The following is a 17005-nucleotide window of genomic DNA, read 5'->3' on the forward strand; positions in this document are numbered from 1 at the left end:
CTTGAAGGCGGTCCTCAGGTGGGAATTTATCTCCATTTCCTCGGCCGAGAACAGGGAGCGGCAATGCAAGAGGGACGAACTGACTGCGCAGGTCAGGGAACTTGAGCAGGTTCATCGCCGAACAGGAGCTCCTCGAGTTTGGAGGCAGCTGAAAGCGGCAAGGAAACTCCTTTCTGCGCTGGACCTAGATCGAGCGGAATATGCGGCGTTGCGCCTGAAGCATGCCTTTTACATGGGCGGGGACAAATGCGGTAAGCTCCTGGCCCATCGGCTCAGGGCTGCGCAGCAACGCAATGTGGTGAAGGAGCTAGTGGGTGCAGACGGAGTTTCTGTTTCCGGTGATGCGGAGGTAGCGGACTCCTTTCGTAGCTTCTATGAGGGGTTGTATACCGCGGAACCCTCCTCGCTGGGGGACGCTGAGGATTATCTGGAATCTGTGACCCTCCCGGTGCTTGAGCCCGCCCAAGCGGACCACCTAGAAAGGGACATCCATGTGGAGGAGGTCATCTCCGCTATAGCACGATTGAAACATGGTAAAGCCCCGGGCCCGGATGGCTACCCGGCCTTGTTCTACAAGACCTTCTGTTCCACAGTGGCGCCTATCCTGGCTCGCCTTTTCAACTCCTTCTCCGAACCGGGGGCTATCCCGCCGGACCTCCTTTCCGCGACTGTGTCGGTCATTCCGAAACCCGGGAAGGACCGGACCCTGTGTGGTTCTTATAGGCCTATTTCGCTTCTGAATGTTGATCTTAAGCTCTACACGGGGATCCTAGCGGCCAGACTTGGCCTGCACCTACCGGGTCTGGTGGAGGCGGACCAGGCTGGCTTTGTACCCGGTAGACAGACGGTTGACAACACCAAGAGGGTAACGCACATTTTAGAGAAGGCCTCGCGCGTCCCGGGTGAGAGGATGTTACTGTCGGTCGATGCGGAAAAGGCCTTTGATAGAGTTCATTGGCCGTACCTTGAGCTGGTTCTCCGGAAACTGGGAATCGGCGAGAAGTTCCGCACCATGGTCTTCAATTGCTATAAAAGACCATCAGCATCGGTTCGGGTCAATGGGCACAGCTCGAGTAGTTTTGTCATTGAGCGCGGCACGAGACAGGGCTGCCCCCTCTCGCCGCTTTTGTTCGCTCTCTACATGGAGCCGTTTGCCCAGAAGATACGCGATAATCCAGATGCTATTGGGGTTAAGATGGGTCAGTATACACATGCTGTTAGCCTTTATGCGGACGATGTCCTGCTGACCTTGGATGACCCCAGGAGGTCCCTCCCTGCCTGCATCCGGGAACTGGACGCCTTTGCACACGTGGCCGGTTTTAAAATGAATATGACCAAATCAGCTGCCCTGGACGTGTCGCTCGCCGTGGACACCAGGAGAGACCTTCAGCGTCTTTTCCCCATGCAGTGGTCTTCATCCACGGTGCCATACCTGGGGATCCTGCTGGCGCCTTCGCTGCCTGAAATGGTCAGGGCAAATTACTCTTCCCTTGGTAAGAAGGTTAAGGAGGAACTCGGCCGATGGAACAAGGGCCTGCTCTCGTGGTTGGGCCGTATCGCAGCGGTGAAGATGACGGTGCTGCCTCAGATCTTGTACCTTTTTCGCGCTCTACCTCTCCAGCCCCCTGTGGGTTGGATACAGCAAGTGCAGGCTGACATCTCCCGTTTCGTGTGGCAAGGCCGCAAGCCTCGGATGAAGAGGGTTCTCTCCACGCTTGCTCCGGAGGCGGGAGGTCTTGGTATCCCGGATCTCCGGAAGTATTTTCAGGCGGCGCAACTCCGATATTTGGTGTAATGGAGCAGGTGGGAATCTGACAAGCATTGGCTCTTTCAGGATCAGGCGGTAGCGGGACGTACCCTTCAGGAGGTTCCGTTCCTGCGGCGCTCACACTGCCCGGCTAACCTCTACGCCTCTTTTGTCACCCGGGTTCCCCTGCGGGTGTGGGACGCGGTTTGCGAGCTTCGCGAGCTGACTACCTTCCCATCACCGTTTACACCCATAGTTGGTAACCCGGACTTTACTCCGGGCTTAGAACCGGGAGCTTTTACCCACTGGGTGAGTGCGGGTTGCAGGGCACTTTTTCAGATTTACGGGCCGGAGGGAGTGCTTCCTTTTCAGCACTTCCGACAGGAATTTGGTTTGACGGAGGTGGACAGATTGCGCTACATGCAGGTCCGCCACTGGGCTCTTCAGCCCCAGGTGCGCGACGTCGCAGCCCGTCAAATCACTCCTTACGAGCGGTGGCTAGTGACCCGGACCTCAGATGCTAAGCTTATTTCCGATCTATATAAATTTCTTCAACCCCCGCCGTTTCATTTTCATAATCCGGGGAAGGAGCGCTGGCATAGAGAGTTGGGCAGGACCCTGAGCCACAAGGAGTGGGACAAGATTGCATATCGGGCGAGGCACTCTGCATACCACACTGGGCTGACGGAGACTTTTACTAAGGTGTCCACCTATTGGTATTACACCCCGGAGCGGCTCTATGAGATGCACAAGCTCACCGACAAGGGATGTTGGCGGGGCTGCGGACAGGAGGGTACTCTATCACACATTCTTTGGGATTGCCCGGTACTGACTGCTTATTGGAAGGAGGTCTTGGATGAGGTGGATAGACACTTTGAGATTGAACTGCCGCGCTTCCCAGCGTATGTCCTGCTAGGCCTCCCCAACGACTTAATGTACCCGCTGAAGTCCCGCAGGGGTAGGCAGATTGCTATCGCGCTAGGCTCGGCGGTCCAAAATATTCTTGTCCACTGGCGCACCTCCACGACCCCCTCCATCACTGGTTGGTTGCATAGACTCTGGCAAGTACTGGGTATGGAGAAGATGTCACTTACGGTGGCTGGAGATGTAGATCAGTTCGAGGAGCTCTGGCACCCCTTCCTGGCACTGCTGTCCACAGAATTTAGGGAGCTCACATGTCCGAGGTACCTGCGCCTTCTCAGGCTTACGCCACCGGCGGCCCCGGCGGATTAGGAGGGATGGGGCTGGAGGGCTTCGGGGTTGGGGGTAGGCTGTTCGGGGCGGATGTTTTTATTAAGGGCTATTGGACGAGGATGTTGGGGTATTTTTTTCCTTTTTTCTTCCTTTTATGGGGGCGGGGGATTGGAGGGACTGCGTTGTGTTTGACTGTGTTGCAGGACGCTACTCGCTCTTAGCTTTGGGTGGGGGGGTCGGGGAATATAGGAGGGTTGTGCGCACTATCTTACTGCCTTACAGCTGATGCTTTCCCTTCCCCTCCTGGACCACCGACCTCCCCCCTTTTCGACTAGAACCGCTGCGACATGTCTCCCCCCTTTTTTTTTCTTCCCTTCCCCATGTTCCTTTTGTTACAATAAAAATGCTTTAAACCTAACATGACTGGTGTCTCGCACATTTTTAAAACAATTGGCTCTGGATTGTTGACTGGCTTTAAGTCAAATATTGGAACAAACTTGAACTTACTGTTTTCAAACTTCTTTAGTGGAATGATTTCATTGTTGTAGTCATCCTCTGTCTAAGGTTATAAAGTTATAAACATGAATAATAGCACATTCGTATCCAAGTGAACCACACTTTCTCCAAGTTACTGCTTTCTACTTGAGAGTGGATCTACTTTCCAGCTTGGGTGTAAACTGGACTATGCGCCCTTGTTTGCTCACGCCATCTTATGTGAGACTTGAGTGCATGAATTGATGCTGATTGAATCGGATCACAGAGTACCGCATGTAGCATTTGCTTAAGTGCCCCAGATAATATTATTGGTTACAATGTATAACCTACAGAAGATATCAATGATGGAGATTAAATATGCCCCTCTGGGGCTTTTGATTAAGCTGCATGCCGACAACTATGCGCAGGTGAGATGGGATGCGCAGGGAAGTACTACTGAAAGGTTCCCAGTTGAGAAGGGGGTGAGACAGGGGTGCGTTCTAGCACCGACCCTCTTCTCAATATACATCAATGGGTTAGTGCAATATTTTGAGAATTTTTCTACGGATGCACCGTCTTTAGTTGGGTATAAGAGCCCTCTACTCATATTTGCAGACGACACCCTCATTCTCTCCAAGACGAGACAACGCCTGCAACATGCCCTCACGAGATTTGAGGAGTTTTGTGAGGATCACGATCTCATTGTCAATGTGGACAAAACTAAATATATGGTCCTACATAACCATAAGACTATTGTGGGTGGTGTCAAAATGAAGGGAGGTACTTTAGAACAAATGGAGATATTTTCTTACCTAGGGGTAACAATTGACAAAAACTTAGCTGGAAGCCCCAGATAGACTTGCTCACCATCAAGAATGCCCAACTCTCGGGCGCTCTGCAGAAGGAGCAGAGATTATCACACACCAAACCAATTGCCCCTGTGTTACAAATATACAAAACTAAAATCAGCGCCAAAGGTATTGGTGACAGTGATGATGGCAATGAAGATATGAAGGGGACGATGATATTATTAAAATGGCAACCACTAGATTACTCTAAGTGATTTTTCGATGATCTCATAATTCTGTCCTTTTGCATTTACCACTGGACTACCTTAGAAGCATCTATTAATCATTATGAATTACGGTATGACCCTAATAAAATACAACATTTTGGACCACAAAATGGTTTACCTTACAATTGCTTACTTGCAAATAAGTAATATTTATTGCGTGATTGATTAAAAATTTGACAATATATAAAATATATAAGATTTAAAGCGTGTACAATAATTGTGTAATTAAACTTTCAGCATTTTTATTCAATGTATTTTTTTAGTGTGGGAGGTGAGTAAAAGAGAAATGTTGCATACACTTGTGGAGGTTAAAAGAGTTGATACGTTTCCGCGCATGTATCATGTACATGACGAACCTGTAGATCTGTTGAACGTAAATCCCTTCAAGACATGCTTATGGTGCTTGCAGGCATGTACCAATTTTCAGAGATAAAAAGCACCATGGGATGACAGATGCAAAGAACTTACAGAATTGATCCATCATGATAGTCACTTAACCAGATGCTGCTGTCTTTGGCTTGGGGTACCTATGGCGGAGTGTTGGCCTGTTTCAAAAAATGCCAAAGCGATACTGCAAGAGTCTCGTTTTCAGTTTTAGCGAGAATGGCTGTTCTAGATGATGACGCTCCATAGTGACGTACAATTTAATTCCTGTCCATGCATGTAAAGGTTTGCTGAATGTTTTCTTGTATAATTCAGAGGAAAGGTGAGTTGAAGTTCTATTGGTTAGGCAATGAAACAGATTGTAACTTATTGATGCTGTCCATGTGTCAGCTAGGGAGAATTCCTTTAATGAGGTGTGTAGCCGACACAACCATGGGTTCTTATTTTCCAGCAAATGTTTGTTGATGTCTTTCCAAATGAGTTTGCCTGATGAGCTGTCACTGCCAGATCTTATTTTGTGCATCAATGTAATATAAGACAATGGTCGAATAATCTCTGCATTTTTAAAGAGAACTTGAAATTAGTAGCATCTACAAATGTGTCTGCTGGTCTTACTAAGTTCTCCCTTTAATCAAGGTTGTCTCTTTCTACTGTCCCCATGTGGTTGCATATCCCCCGTGACTCGTCCTTTTCATTAACACACTGGGGCAGGTTTACAAGAAACTGAAACATCTCTGCGTAATAGCAGAGATGCGCAAGTTTACTTCCGTCGTGCAAAAAAACCTTGCACCACCATGGATGCATCGCATTTACAATGTGGCGCACCATGGCGCTAGGATTGACAGATTTGACAGGCATCTGTTGGCGCAAAGGTCAGGCATTGCTGGAGTCATGTCGCAAGCACTATGCAACTTCAACATTGCTCAGGAAGGCCTATACCAATTGTGCTGTGTCACTCCTTACGCTTGCTTCAAGCAGGCGTAAGGTTTTGACGCAGTGGCGTCGTAGAAGTGGCGCAGTGCAATCTTGCAGATTGTACTGCGTCACATTTATGAGGCTTTCTTGTGCCGGAACGCCCACCCTTCAAACATTATACTTGACGCAGGTATATGTGTCGCAAGAAGACACATTGTTTACGCCACCCCTGTGTCACAAAATTGACGCAACAGTGGCGCAAACGTGTTGCAAGGGGTTTGTAAATCTGCCCCACTGTTTGTAACTCATGGTCTGACCCATCCATTTAGGTGGAAGTAGTGCGAGACTCACTTGATTGTACCTCCAACTCACCCTGCCTCTATGAAGACATCATGGATGAGCACTAGCATTGAACCACTGGAATACCTCACTAACATTTCAAGATGTCATGATTACAGAATCAAGGTTCCAATATAATATGGTTCCAATATAATATTAATAACTCGAAACCTGCCTAGTCTATCCCCAATGCCCAAGCATCTTTGCTCTGACCTCTTGTTTACTGTAGTGTGTCCCTCTCCCGTTTATCCTAAATTGTTTATTGCCTATTTAAATTGTGCCTGAGCAGTATGATGAACTTAGATCTCACTTACGCCTACTGGACACGGTCACTGTCGCTCGACTGGCCAGCCATAGTTGTTCCATCCCAAAATATTTATATATTACTTAACTTATGTATATCACATACTTGCGCTCAGTAGCCAAGTACTCTTTAATCTGCAGTATGGCTCTGATTGATATAACCTTTCTGTTGCCATGGAATTGAATTTGGAAATGTGCAATTTATAGGCAAGGTAAATATAAACATTACCTAGGAACAGGCAGAATACCTGGCTGTTGTCACTTATGCTGTACTCTCTGCCACCTTTGTTTGTTGTTCCAGGGGTGACAATACGACCGTTTCATTATGTCGAAGAGGATATCAGTATTTGCATCAACACTTCCGATTCGGGGTCTTGGGGCAGCTACAAAAAAAGTCTTCAGAAATTCCTTGCAGGTAACAAATCACATGTTTCATTTAAAAACAAAGTCGATCTTGACCTTTAGCAAACTTTTAAAAAGGGCGTGTGGGTACATGTCGGGGGTGAGGCTTCTGCTCACCTGTACAGCTTTATTTAGGACCTGGGTTGGACTTAGGCCCATGGGAACTGGTCATGGTAATTGGAGCGTTCCTATGTGTGGTTTGTTTTTTTAGATGCTTTTGAGAACGCCACGCACACAGAAATGTTGACCAGTTGCTAAGGTGAAGTGGCTGATGTTTGGGGGTGGGGTGACTTTTCTGACCTTAAGGATGAACACAATCTCAGAGGGTTTTAATGATTTTAATTATCAACTAACGCCATTTAAAACAGTTGTTTTTTGCATTTGTTTGAGCTTTATAAATTAAACAAACAAACATGTCGGTATTGTCTATACAGCATAGAATGTGAGAACGAACAAGGAAGTGACCTAAAAAGTCGAGTTATAGATGATTCACCCTTATGTGGCATCACACAAAATTGTTATATGTGTTGTACTTGAGAAAAGCCCCCCCTGTGTGTGAAGCCTAGTAGTCCATTGACCAAAATGCCAGGGGTAGCAGAAGTGATATCTCAGAGTCTTTGACCTCAATGTCATTACAGAAAGTGACTTCTTATGAACTATGACCCTGAATCCTCCTAGGAAATTAAGTCACCTGATCTTTGATCCTGATGACATAACATTAATTGACATTATTAAACTCGATAAGTGAATATTTAGTATATGAATATGTAATCAACACAGAAAATATATATTATAGATATTACCTTTATTTTAACTGAGGTGCCATAACATTTCAGGATATCATCACATATGTCTCTTTTTATGGCATAAAAATGATCAATATTTAGAAAGCAAAATCGTCACCATTCAATGATTGCACTAGCATGCCTCTCCTAGACAAAATGTATTGATACACCTCAGAGAGCTGTACATTAATAACATAGAGGTGATGCCTCTCTCTTTTAATTAATGGGAATCACAACTATTGACTTGAACTTGAACTATGTAATAGGCCTACAATGTTTTCAGTAATTTATGATCACTTGCAAGGTGTTATGAATCCCACAGGGGGAGGCTTTGTACACTTTGTTTTTCACCTATTCACAATAATGAAACATCACACCAAAATATTTAAAATATGTTTAGCAATAAGAAATAATATTGAACAAAGACATTCAATAACAAGATAAATGCTTAATGCATATGATAAAAGCCAGTATGTGACTGCAATAATATGTTCACTTTCTAGCAAATATTTAAAACGCATGATTTAGGGTTTATGTTTTAAATTAATGTGCAGTCTGTCGTACCTGTATACATTGTTTCAGGTAACAGGATAGCAGCCTTTTACATTTTTTGAAGAGTGTTAGGCACTGCTGAATGTATTTATTTCATAAAACAGAAAGGCTATTGTCTCGTTTCCTAGAGGGAACTGGAGAAGGTAAGCTGTGCTCTTGACGACCATGTTTACTTTCTGTTCTTGGCACTGCTTCTATGTCCTCTGAGGGCAGGAGCAGCAAAGGTGGCACCTTGCGCCACTAGGGGCAAGCCGTGGGCAACTGCTAACTTTGGCAAAACCTAAATGACGTTCACAGTTTTGTGCAGTCGTTTAAGCCTAGGAGTTGTGGTAGGTTTGTATGTGGTGTGGTTATATTTTCAACGGCAGCAGTAAGGCCCATTAGTGTCAGTGTCACTGGTGAGATAGGGGCAGATTTACAAGAAGTGACGCATTTGTAGAGATACGTCACTTTCCCTGCACCACCCTGAGAAACCCTTGCACCACCATGGATGTGCCATATTTACAATACGGCGCACTATGGCGCAAGGATTGACAGATGCGTCAGAAAGTCAGCGGGACTCTGGGAGTCTTTTATTTATGGATCAACCAACATCTAAATACAGCGGGTGGGCCAGTGGGTGGGAAGACCATTGAAAAAGCGACGGCAGGACCTGATCTGCCAAGATCTAAATTAGGCTCTATGTTGTTAAAGGTAAAACAAAGTGTATCAGTGAATAACGATACATGATATAGCTGTGTTGGTTTTTTGAGGCCGACAAAGAAACAAAACGAAAAAGATTGCACACCAGGGGCTGTATTATAGATAGTCCCAGGGGCGCAAGGAGCATGCGCAACTGTATTCTGCACTCCTGGGCACACTGATATTAAAGAAGGGGCGGCAGATGGTTGTGCGCCCCTTTTCTAATAATGATAGTACTGGCAAACATGTTGCACCAGCGCTATCATGAGAGGGCGTTCCCTCATTTGCATGGAGGTGTTGTGCCATGCAAATGGGGGGATCACTTTGCCTCTGCACCTGTGCCGTAGTACCAAAGTGGGCACAGAAGCAAACATGCCTTTAAGAGGCGCATTGAAAGTGCGCCACCAGAAAGTGGTGCACTTTCAGGGAGACTCCTAAAGGCAGCTCTCTGGGGAGAAGAAAGGGGGTCCCATGGACACCCCAGACTTCCCCCTGCAGGCGGGTGTGGTTATTCACTGCACCTGCCTGCAAGGGAATCTCTCTTCCCTCTCCAAAGTGCAGGCAGCTTGCCACCTGTGAAACACAAAGCAGTTTTTAAACAGCTGCTCTGCATTTCACTAGAATTCCTTGTAAAATAGCGCACTTTCCTTGTTTGCACACGGCGCCCCTTATGTAAGTGGCACCGTGGAGCAAACAAGGAAAGTGCACTGTATTCATAATTTATCAAAAGTGCACGGTGCTACAACAGTGTGCGCTTTTTGCTCTCATGCCCTATTAAGAACACAGCTCTTGGAATAGTGTAAAGACAACACAATGATTCTAAGCATATATTTTACTCTCCCTTTTACTTCGATCTGGGCAACTGAAAACTATGCAGCCAAGATGCAGAGGTGGCCTTCCTGTGACAGAAAATGCTGATAGGGCTTTTTACTTCAAGGAAATGTCCCAGCCTCAGTCTACTGGCTTTCGTTTACTTGGCCCTGACCTCCTCCTGCCTGCATTCTACATACTCTCTTGTCTGCTTCATGCCCACTCTGTCATTAGTCCTGGGTTTGCATTTGTTCCATTTGTGTCTTACCATGCCTCTGGCCTACCTTCACTCTTCCTTCCATGTGCCCTATTACCCTTCGCAGCATGCCCCATGAAGCACAGTTTACCGTTTAAATCCTTGACCTGCCTGGAAAGAGCCTTCTCATCTGCTGCATTGCCTGCACACTATTCTCTCTGCATCTCCTGGCCCTGCTTCCCTTTATGCACACAGGTCTGCCTGCACCAAGCCCTGCATGAACCCTTTACATCTTTGCTGCCCTCCCTAAGCAAAGCTTTTCACATAGGTACTTCAGTGTGAGTTTCCACCAGCAGTTCACTTGGAGTAAACCTCTTGATGCAATGGTCTCTGTAAGACCTTCCTCCAGCAGTGCCCAGGAATGTCCCCTCTAGCTATGTCCCTAGCATAGGTTTTCTCTAGCATTATTCACTCTGTGTCTCTTCTGTGTGGGGCAAAGTGTCAAAAGGGGTGAGGGGGCACCATGTACCGGTCACCTGGGACTCCCATGAATGTGACCTTCATCATTACTGGTTTTGAGTCAATAGCATGCCATGACCAATAGTTTTACTTCTGACAGATCCCATCATGCTCAGTGATTTGGTTGAAAACCATCACTGGCTGAAACTCACACTTGTAATGTGGATGGGGGACACTACAGGGCCTGGGTGCACACAATCAAAACTCTCGATCCCCCTGTCCTAGAACAGCAAAGGAAATAAAACACTTGGTAAGGGAACCTACATACCCAATGCAAATTTATGTATTCACTATTGTTGCATTTCAGCCTACAACTCAACGGTGCAAGCCGTCCAGAACGTGAACTGCTCATCACACACCAAAATCAAAGCTCTCCTGTCTACTCCTGGCAGTAAAACCATGCGTGCCTGTCAGTTTACAACAGAAATGCTGGGAGAATGTTCTGGAGAGGAGGATGAAAACTATGGCTTTCATGATGGAAAACCGTGCTTTGTCATTAAAATGAACAGAGTAAGTATTTGTGTTTTTTTGTCCTGCTGCCAAAAAAAAACACATACTCTATGCTACATTTTCTTTTCCATTGCTGTTGTTCATCCATAAAATGTATTCTATGGTCCGCCGCCTGATTTAGAAATGTAACTTACAGTTTGGGGTATGTTAACACTTTTGAGTACATTTCCACTTCTGAGTACGTTTACTACTTTTTGGTATTCACAAACTGAACTTTTGTAGTAACATACACTTTTGTAGTAAGTCTAGCACTACACATGGCCAACCACTGGTACTTCAACCCCTCCCATACAAAAATGGAGGTAGAGACTTACTACAAATGTGTAAGTTACCTCAAACGTGCAGTCTGTGGCTACCCAAGGTAGTAAACGTAATCAAAAGTGTAAGTTACTACAGAAGTGCAGTTTGTGAATAGCACTTTGTAGTGGGTTCTGTAGTACTACTGTAGTACTATGAAGCAGACTGCAAAGCGCAGTTTGTGAATCAGACCCTGAGTATTTTGTAATGAGTAATATTGTGACTCAAAAAGGTTAAAATATAGTGAAGAAGAAACCTCAAGGATATTGCGAATTCACCAGTGGCAGCCAGTATTTAAATGCCCCTCCACCTGTGTCCCCAGTCCTTACAGCATGAGGTGGCCCTGACACTTCAATATAGTTACCCTCTACAAGTTTTCACAAAACAAAACACTTTGTTGCGAATTTCCTTTGTTTCTGTTATAATACTTCACCCCATCCCTATATTTTACCCACATCCTGCTTGTTTCTGACTCTGGCGAGACGGCCTATCCTAAACGAGAGCAAAGGAAGCTTTTGGGTCCATGCTCGCCACAGCAAGTGTGAGATTACAAGTGCACTAATAAGCTTAGCTTCTCGTCGTTAATCTGTTCGCTAAAGCATGGGGCATGGGTTTTGTGGCAGAACGTTGCACTATGGTCATACCCTTTATTTGCTGTTCTCAGGGCTCTAATCAGAGCACACATGAAAGCAGGGGCGGCTTCTCCATTATGGCGGAGGAGCGGGCCATGCCTGCTGCGAGTGCAGCATGAGCACACATTAATAAAATGGTAACAAATACCGTTTTATTATGTGTTGCAGGCTTGCACTGATACAGCGCGAGGGCAGGGGGCGGGGTTGATTCATGCAATTGCACTATTACTTTAGCTCCCTGCCAGGGCGCATGTCAGATTGGCCAGCTGCCTACAGCTGGCCAATCTGACCTGAGCACTTCAGAGCCTACAATCTGACTTGAGCACTTCAGAGGCAGAAATACCAGGGCTTAGAAACAGCCAAGGGATTGCAGCTGTAGGCCCCCAGCCTCAAAATGAGCGCTGAGATAGCCTGCTCCATCCAATAGCAGCTCGAGAATTGGTTTAGGGTCGTACAAAAGAGGAAGTCCTTCCATTTCTATCTGGGTCAGCACAGAGGAGAGAAGAGTTAACAGCAACCGGACCCTCCAGCAAACGCATTGCGCCCCACTAGATTTAAATGTTGACAGCCGCTACTGAATGAAAGAAATTAAGGCGTGTACTGTTGCACCAGAGGTTGATGTAGACTGACATACATTCTCGTAAAATGAGAATCAGTTACTCTAGCAAACATGCTAGTAGACCCGACTTAGGCAGCACCTTGTCAGGTGGAAGACCGCTACAATAAAGTCATTTTTGGCTTCAAAAATCAGGAGTTTCCTAAGAAGCAAGTTTCAGGTCAGCAAGGGTGATGAGGGGATATCGGCTCCCTAGCTGTGGCACATTGTGCACCTTTCAAGAGGGTACCAGAAATGACGCCCCCAATCCGGGCACCAGTTGCTTGGGCAGCAACTCACAGGGAGCCAAAGCACACCCAGCAGCAGACAACACAGCCCCTAATTTTTATTGTCATTCCTCACGCTGCAAATTCCTTCTCGGGAGCCTGGTGGAAGTCAACCCAGGCCTCAATGGTGTCGCAGTAGAAGTTCTGCATATGCAGGGTCAACGTCTAGGTCTCTGGCTACAGGGCATGCAGGTCCAAGAGACAGGTCTTTGGGGTTTGAGCGTGCACTCCCCCCAGGCCACAAGAGTTCAGAGGGAGATGCTCTGGTAGGTCAAAGGCTGCTATCTGGAGCCTTCACTTGTGTTCACCACTATTTGATATTCGGCCTGGCCCAAGAGGGCCTTGCCTTCCCCACGCTCCTCAGAGTCAGCAGCAGAGTCCCTGGATCATGAGGCCTGTGGTGGGAGGACACCCCTCCATGCCAACACTAGTACTCATTGAGGAGGGGACACATTCCAGGCCCAAGCAGTTCATCAGAATGTCTCGGGGTCTGGCAGATGCTGGAGAGCCTCCTGTTCTAAATCAGGCCAGTCTGTCCAGGCCCCTGCACCGCGTCACCACAGCGACTGGGCTTCGAAGTTCAGGCCGTAAGGATGCCCCGCTCCAGGACTAGGCCACTCACCTGGATGCCTTGTGCTTGGGAAGGTGGTGGGAGCCCTAGCGTTTATGTTTGCCCAGGCTGACCAGACCTTGGCACCCCATTATCCTAGCAGATGATCCTCGATAACCAGGACGACACTCGCCTCGGGGCCCAGGATGTACAGCACCTTGTGCCGCCTCCACAAGATAGAGACCTGGGAGCTCACCGCCAGGTACCAAAGTCCGTCCACCTACAAATCAGCCCCTCTGCAGGGCAGCGGTGCCCCCGATCCTAGGGTGCACCAACAGATGTTCAGGCCCGACGTGTAGCTTTAGCATTAGCAAAGTCAGTAGCTTAGCACTCTTTTATTATAAAGGCGAGACCTATTGACTTTGGCACTGCTTGTCTTATGGGCAGTAGGCTTTTAAGCTTTGGTTATATTTGTTTTCAAAGGTCTACTGCCTTATAGCCAGGGGCGGCTCCTCCACTAGGGCGGAGGAGCGTCGCCCCTCTGCTTTCTCGCAGTGCGAGAAGCAGAAACATAAAATGGTAATAACTTTCAGGTATTACCATTTTTTGTTTGGTTGCGGGCGGGCGGATGGGCGGCGCTTCTCTGCGAGCAGGCAGGGCAGGGGAGGAGTTGTGGCCCACTCCTGAGTGTGCAAAGACTGTTTTTTCGGCCCTCTGGGACCAGCCAAACCAGTCATGCGCACTCTGCCCTTCTCCATGCAGCCTGCATGATGAACCTGGCCTCCCCATAAGCCTCTGGCTGGGCAGCATCCTGACCAATCACAATGCTGCTTGAAGCATTGTAATTGGATTAGGGGAGGGCGCCTGGCTGCCTACTTGCTGTTCCTGGAGGAGCAGAGAAAACGCGGGACCCAGCCGGAAGAAAGGTAAGTTTAAATTTGTTTTATTCTTCTTCCTATTAAATTAAAAAAAAACACACGCGACCCCCCTGCCTCCCACCCTCGAGCCATGTCGGCCGCGACTGCTTACAGCTTCCAACGTAAAGGGATTCCCTGTACTGTACTTCTTACTGCTCTTTGCTTACTAGCTAGCTCCAACGAATCCTATTTTTGTGACAGTCCAACGGTTAGTGCACTCTGAGTGAGTTCCTGCGGGAGATGCTGTCAGCAATATCAGGCGAGATCCCAGCACAGTTCCGAAGAAACACACTTTTGCTTTTTTAGATAAATACAAACAGCATAAATATTTGGATTATTTCATATTTAAAAAATAAAGTAAATACCAAGAACACTTAAGCACCAAATGCTGACTCAATGTAATGTGAGCTACATTCAGCCAAATTGGCTTATTAATTAACTGCCCTTTTTATTTTGGATGCATAGATTCACTTTCACCATTCGAAGTAAAGTTTAGAACTCATCATGCAAAGTGTTGTTCACTAAAAACTGAGCACTGACTTAAATTGTCACACACAACCTAGGGTAGCTTGGTAGAGGTCTTTGGTGTGGCAAGGGTGCCATAGGCCCTAGTGGTAGGATCATAAAATAAAAATCAAGGTGCAGTGGGTCCAAAAACCCTGGCCCCAGAACCACTGCACAGATGATAGTCACTCTTCTGGCTCGACTGTCACAAACATAAGCAAAAAACATTGGTGATTGGATCTATTCCTCAAGATCTCCATCAGCAAAAAGGAGAATTTGACTCGGCTGCTTACCAGGACAATGGAGTTCTAAGTTCTAACCTCCTCTTGAAATTTGCACACAGCTGTGTCATCCTGGGGATCACTGACACAATATTGAAACCAAAAATATCATGATTCAGAAATATTGCAGCAAAAATATTGATCAGAAAAATATAGTTTTACTATACTTATATTGGTAAGTACAAAAATATTGAGAAAACAAATATTGTTTTACAGTAATATCGAAATAATATTGTGTATATATATATATCACGCTCCCAAAGTTCACCGAGGGCAACCTGCGCACTCTTGTTGACGGGTAAGGCTAGTATGGCGGTGACCCATATGTCATGCCCCCCCAAACAGGACAGGAGCCAGGAGTAGTCTTCAATGCATCTTTATTCGTAGCTATCCTACTCTTAACTGAACTTCCCCTTTTCCTGTTCCTGCTCCTCCCTTTCCTGCTCCTCCCACCGGTCCATCCTCAAACACTAGACTACACCACACGACATGACACCTCCCCCTTTCTTAACAAAATAGTCATCTTCAACTTGTTCATAGTTTCTTGACTGTCCCAATACAGATCTGTGGGAGTCCGCAGGGGTCGTAGACACATTGCCGTTCCAGGCTTGGACTCGGTCAGCTTCTCAGGCGCTAGCAAGGTATAGTCTATTGAGGCACTGTTTTGTTCAAACTGCTGTCAGCTGCCTCGATAAGGGTATCCTTGACTGCGGGAGTGTGCTTTTGAAAGTACAGAGTATTGTGTGTGGTCTTCTGGTTCTCTGATTCGTTGCGGGCTTCAGTATTCTTCCGGGTTATCCACCCATTTACAGATTCTGACGTGAACGTGGCTGTTTTGTGTGAGACGACAGTTGGTGACTCAGCTCGATAGCAGCAATCTGTCTTTCTTGGTAGTTCTAGTTCGACTGACGCTCGGTCTCCTTCAGGAGTGGACGATGTTCTGGTTTTCTTCCGAGCATCAGTGCGAGATCTTGCTAACTTCTGTCTCTTTGAGTCGGGGGCAGTGCTGTCCTCTTGTTTCGAGTCGTGCATACCGGTCAGCAGGGCACTGGCTGACATGGGTGACCCGGTTTGGTCTCGGGACTCATTTGTTGGCCCGGTGTCCTCTTGTTCCGAGTCGTGCATATCAATCAGCAGGGCGCAGTCTGCTGGAGATACTTCATTGTGTCTTTCCGGCATTCTTGACAGGAGTATCGCTTCTTGTGATGTGGCTGTCGATGGTTCCGCTAGATGTCGGCTGTCCGTATTCTTTTGTAATTCTTGCTTGAGTGACAATTGGTCTCTTACATGCGTGTCCGTTATTTTGGTTTTCTTCCGAGCGTCTGCATGCACTTCTATTTCTCGTTGTCTTCTCCGGTCAAGGGCAACACTGTCCTCCTGTCCATGGACAGGCATATCCGACAACATAGGTGCATGTTTCCCTTCTGACTGATGATGATGACCGACTGGGTGGTCTTTCCCCGCCCAGCGGGTACAATCGCCTGCATCCGTGTTTCTTCTGTGTCCCTTTTGCGTAAGCCTTGCTGACCCTTTCAGTGGTGACGGTATATTCTTCACGTCATGATGTTCCTGGGGTTGACATGGTATGTTGTTTTGTGGGGAGTTCAGGCATTGCGGGTTGTTGGCCTGAGGTGCGTTGCTTTGGACAGGCAAGACAGTCTTTGCTTCCACTGTGATTTCAGGTGGTGGACGCCGTGACTGTTGTCGGTGCCAGGGTTCCGTTGATCTAGGTGATCGTCCAGACATGCTTTCTGAATCGCTCGATGACGCACTCCTGGAGTCAATGCTATCAAAGAGACACTTTTCTGGGTGCATCTCTTGAAGTGACGATGCCACGCTCTTGGAGTCGATGCTGTCGAGGAGACACTCCTTTGGGTGTATCTCTTGAAATGTCTTTTGTGTTGATGTCGTGACGGGGTTGTTTGCTAGCCACGTATTTACTTCCTTAGTTTGGTCTTGAGTTGTTCGAGTGTGTGTGTATCTCGGTTTCTGGAGACGACGTGGCTTGTCCCCTCGCCTGTGTTTGGTCCTTTCCTCATAGCCGTTGAGTTGACTG

At 47.0% G+C, this 17005-nt stretch overlaps 1 protein-coding gene across 1 annotated transcript in view; it reads left to right on the forward strand.

The window, feature by feature from the left end:
- ATP4B (ATPase H+/K+ transporting subunit beta) overlaps positions 1–17005 on the forward strand; it is a 103881-nt gene that overhangs the window by 39756 nt on the left and 47120 nt on the right. The window contains exons 3-4 of the mRNA XM_086934686.1: positions 6733–6846; positions 10684–10886. Of these exons, the coding sequence (XP_086790812.1) occupies positions 6733–6846; positions 10684–10886 (317 nt within the window). The remainder of the gene's footprint in view (positions 1–6732; positions 6847–10683; positions 10887–17005) is intronic.

The sequence above is a fragment of the Lissotriton vulgaris genome, chromosome 8, assembly GCF_964263255.1.
Source record: "Lissotriton vulgaris chromosome 8, aLisVul1.2, whole genome shotgun sequence".
NCBI classification, from domain to species: Eukaryota; Metazoa; Chordata; class Amphibia; order Caudata; family Salamandridae; genus Lissotriton; species Lissotriton vulgaris.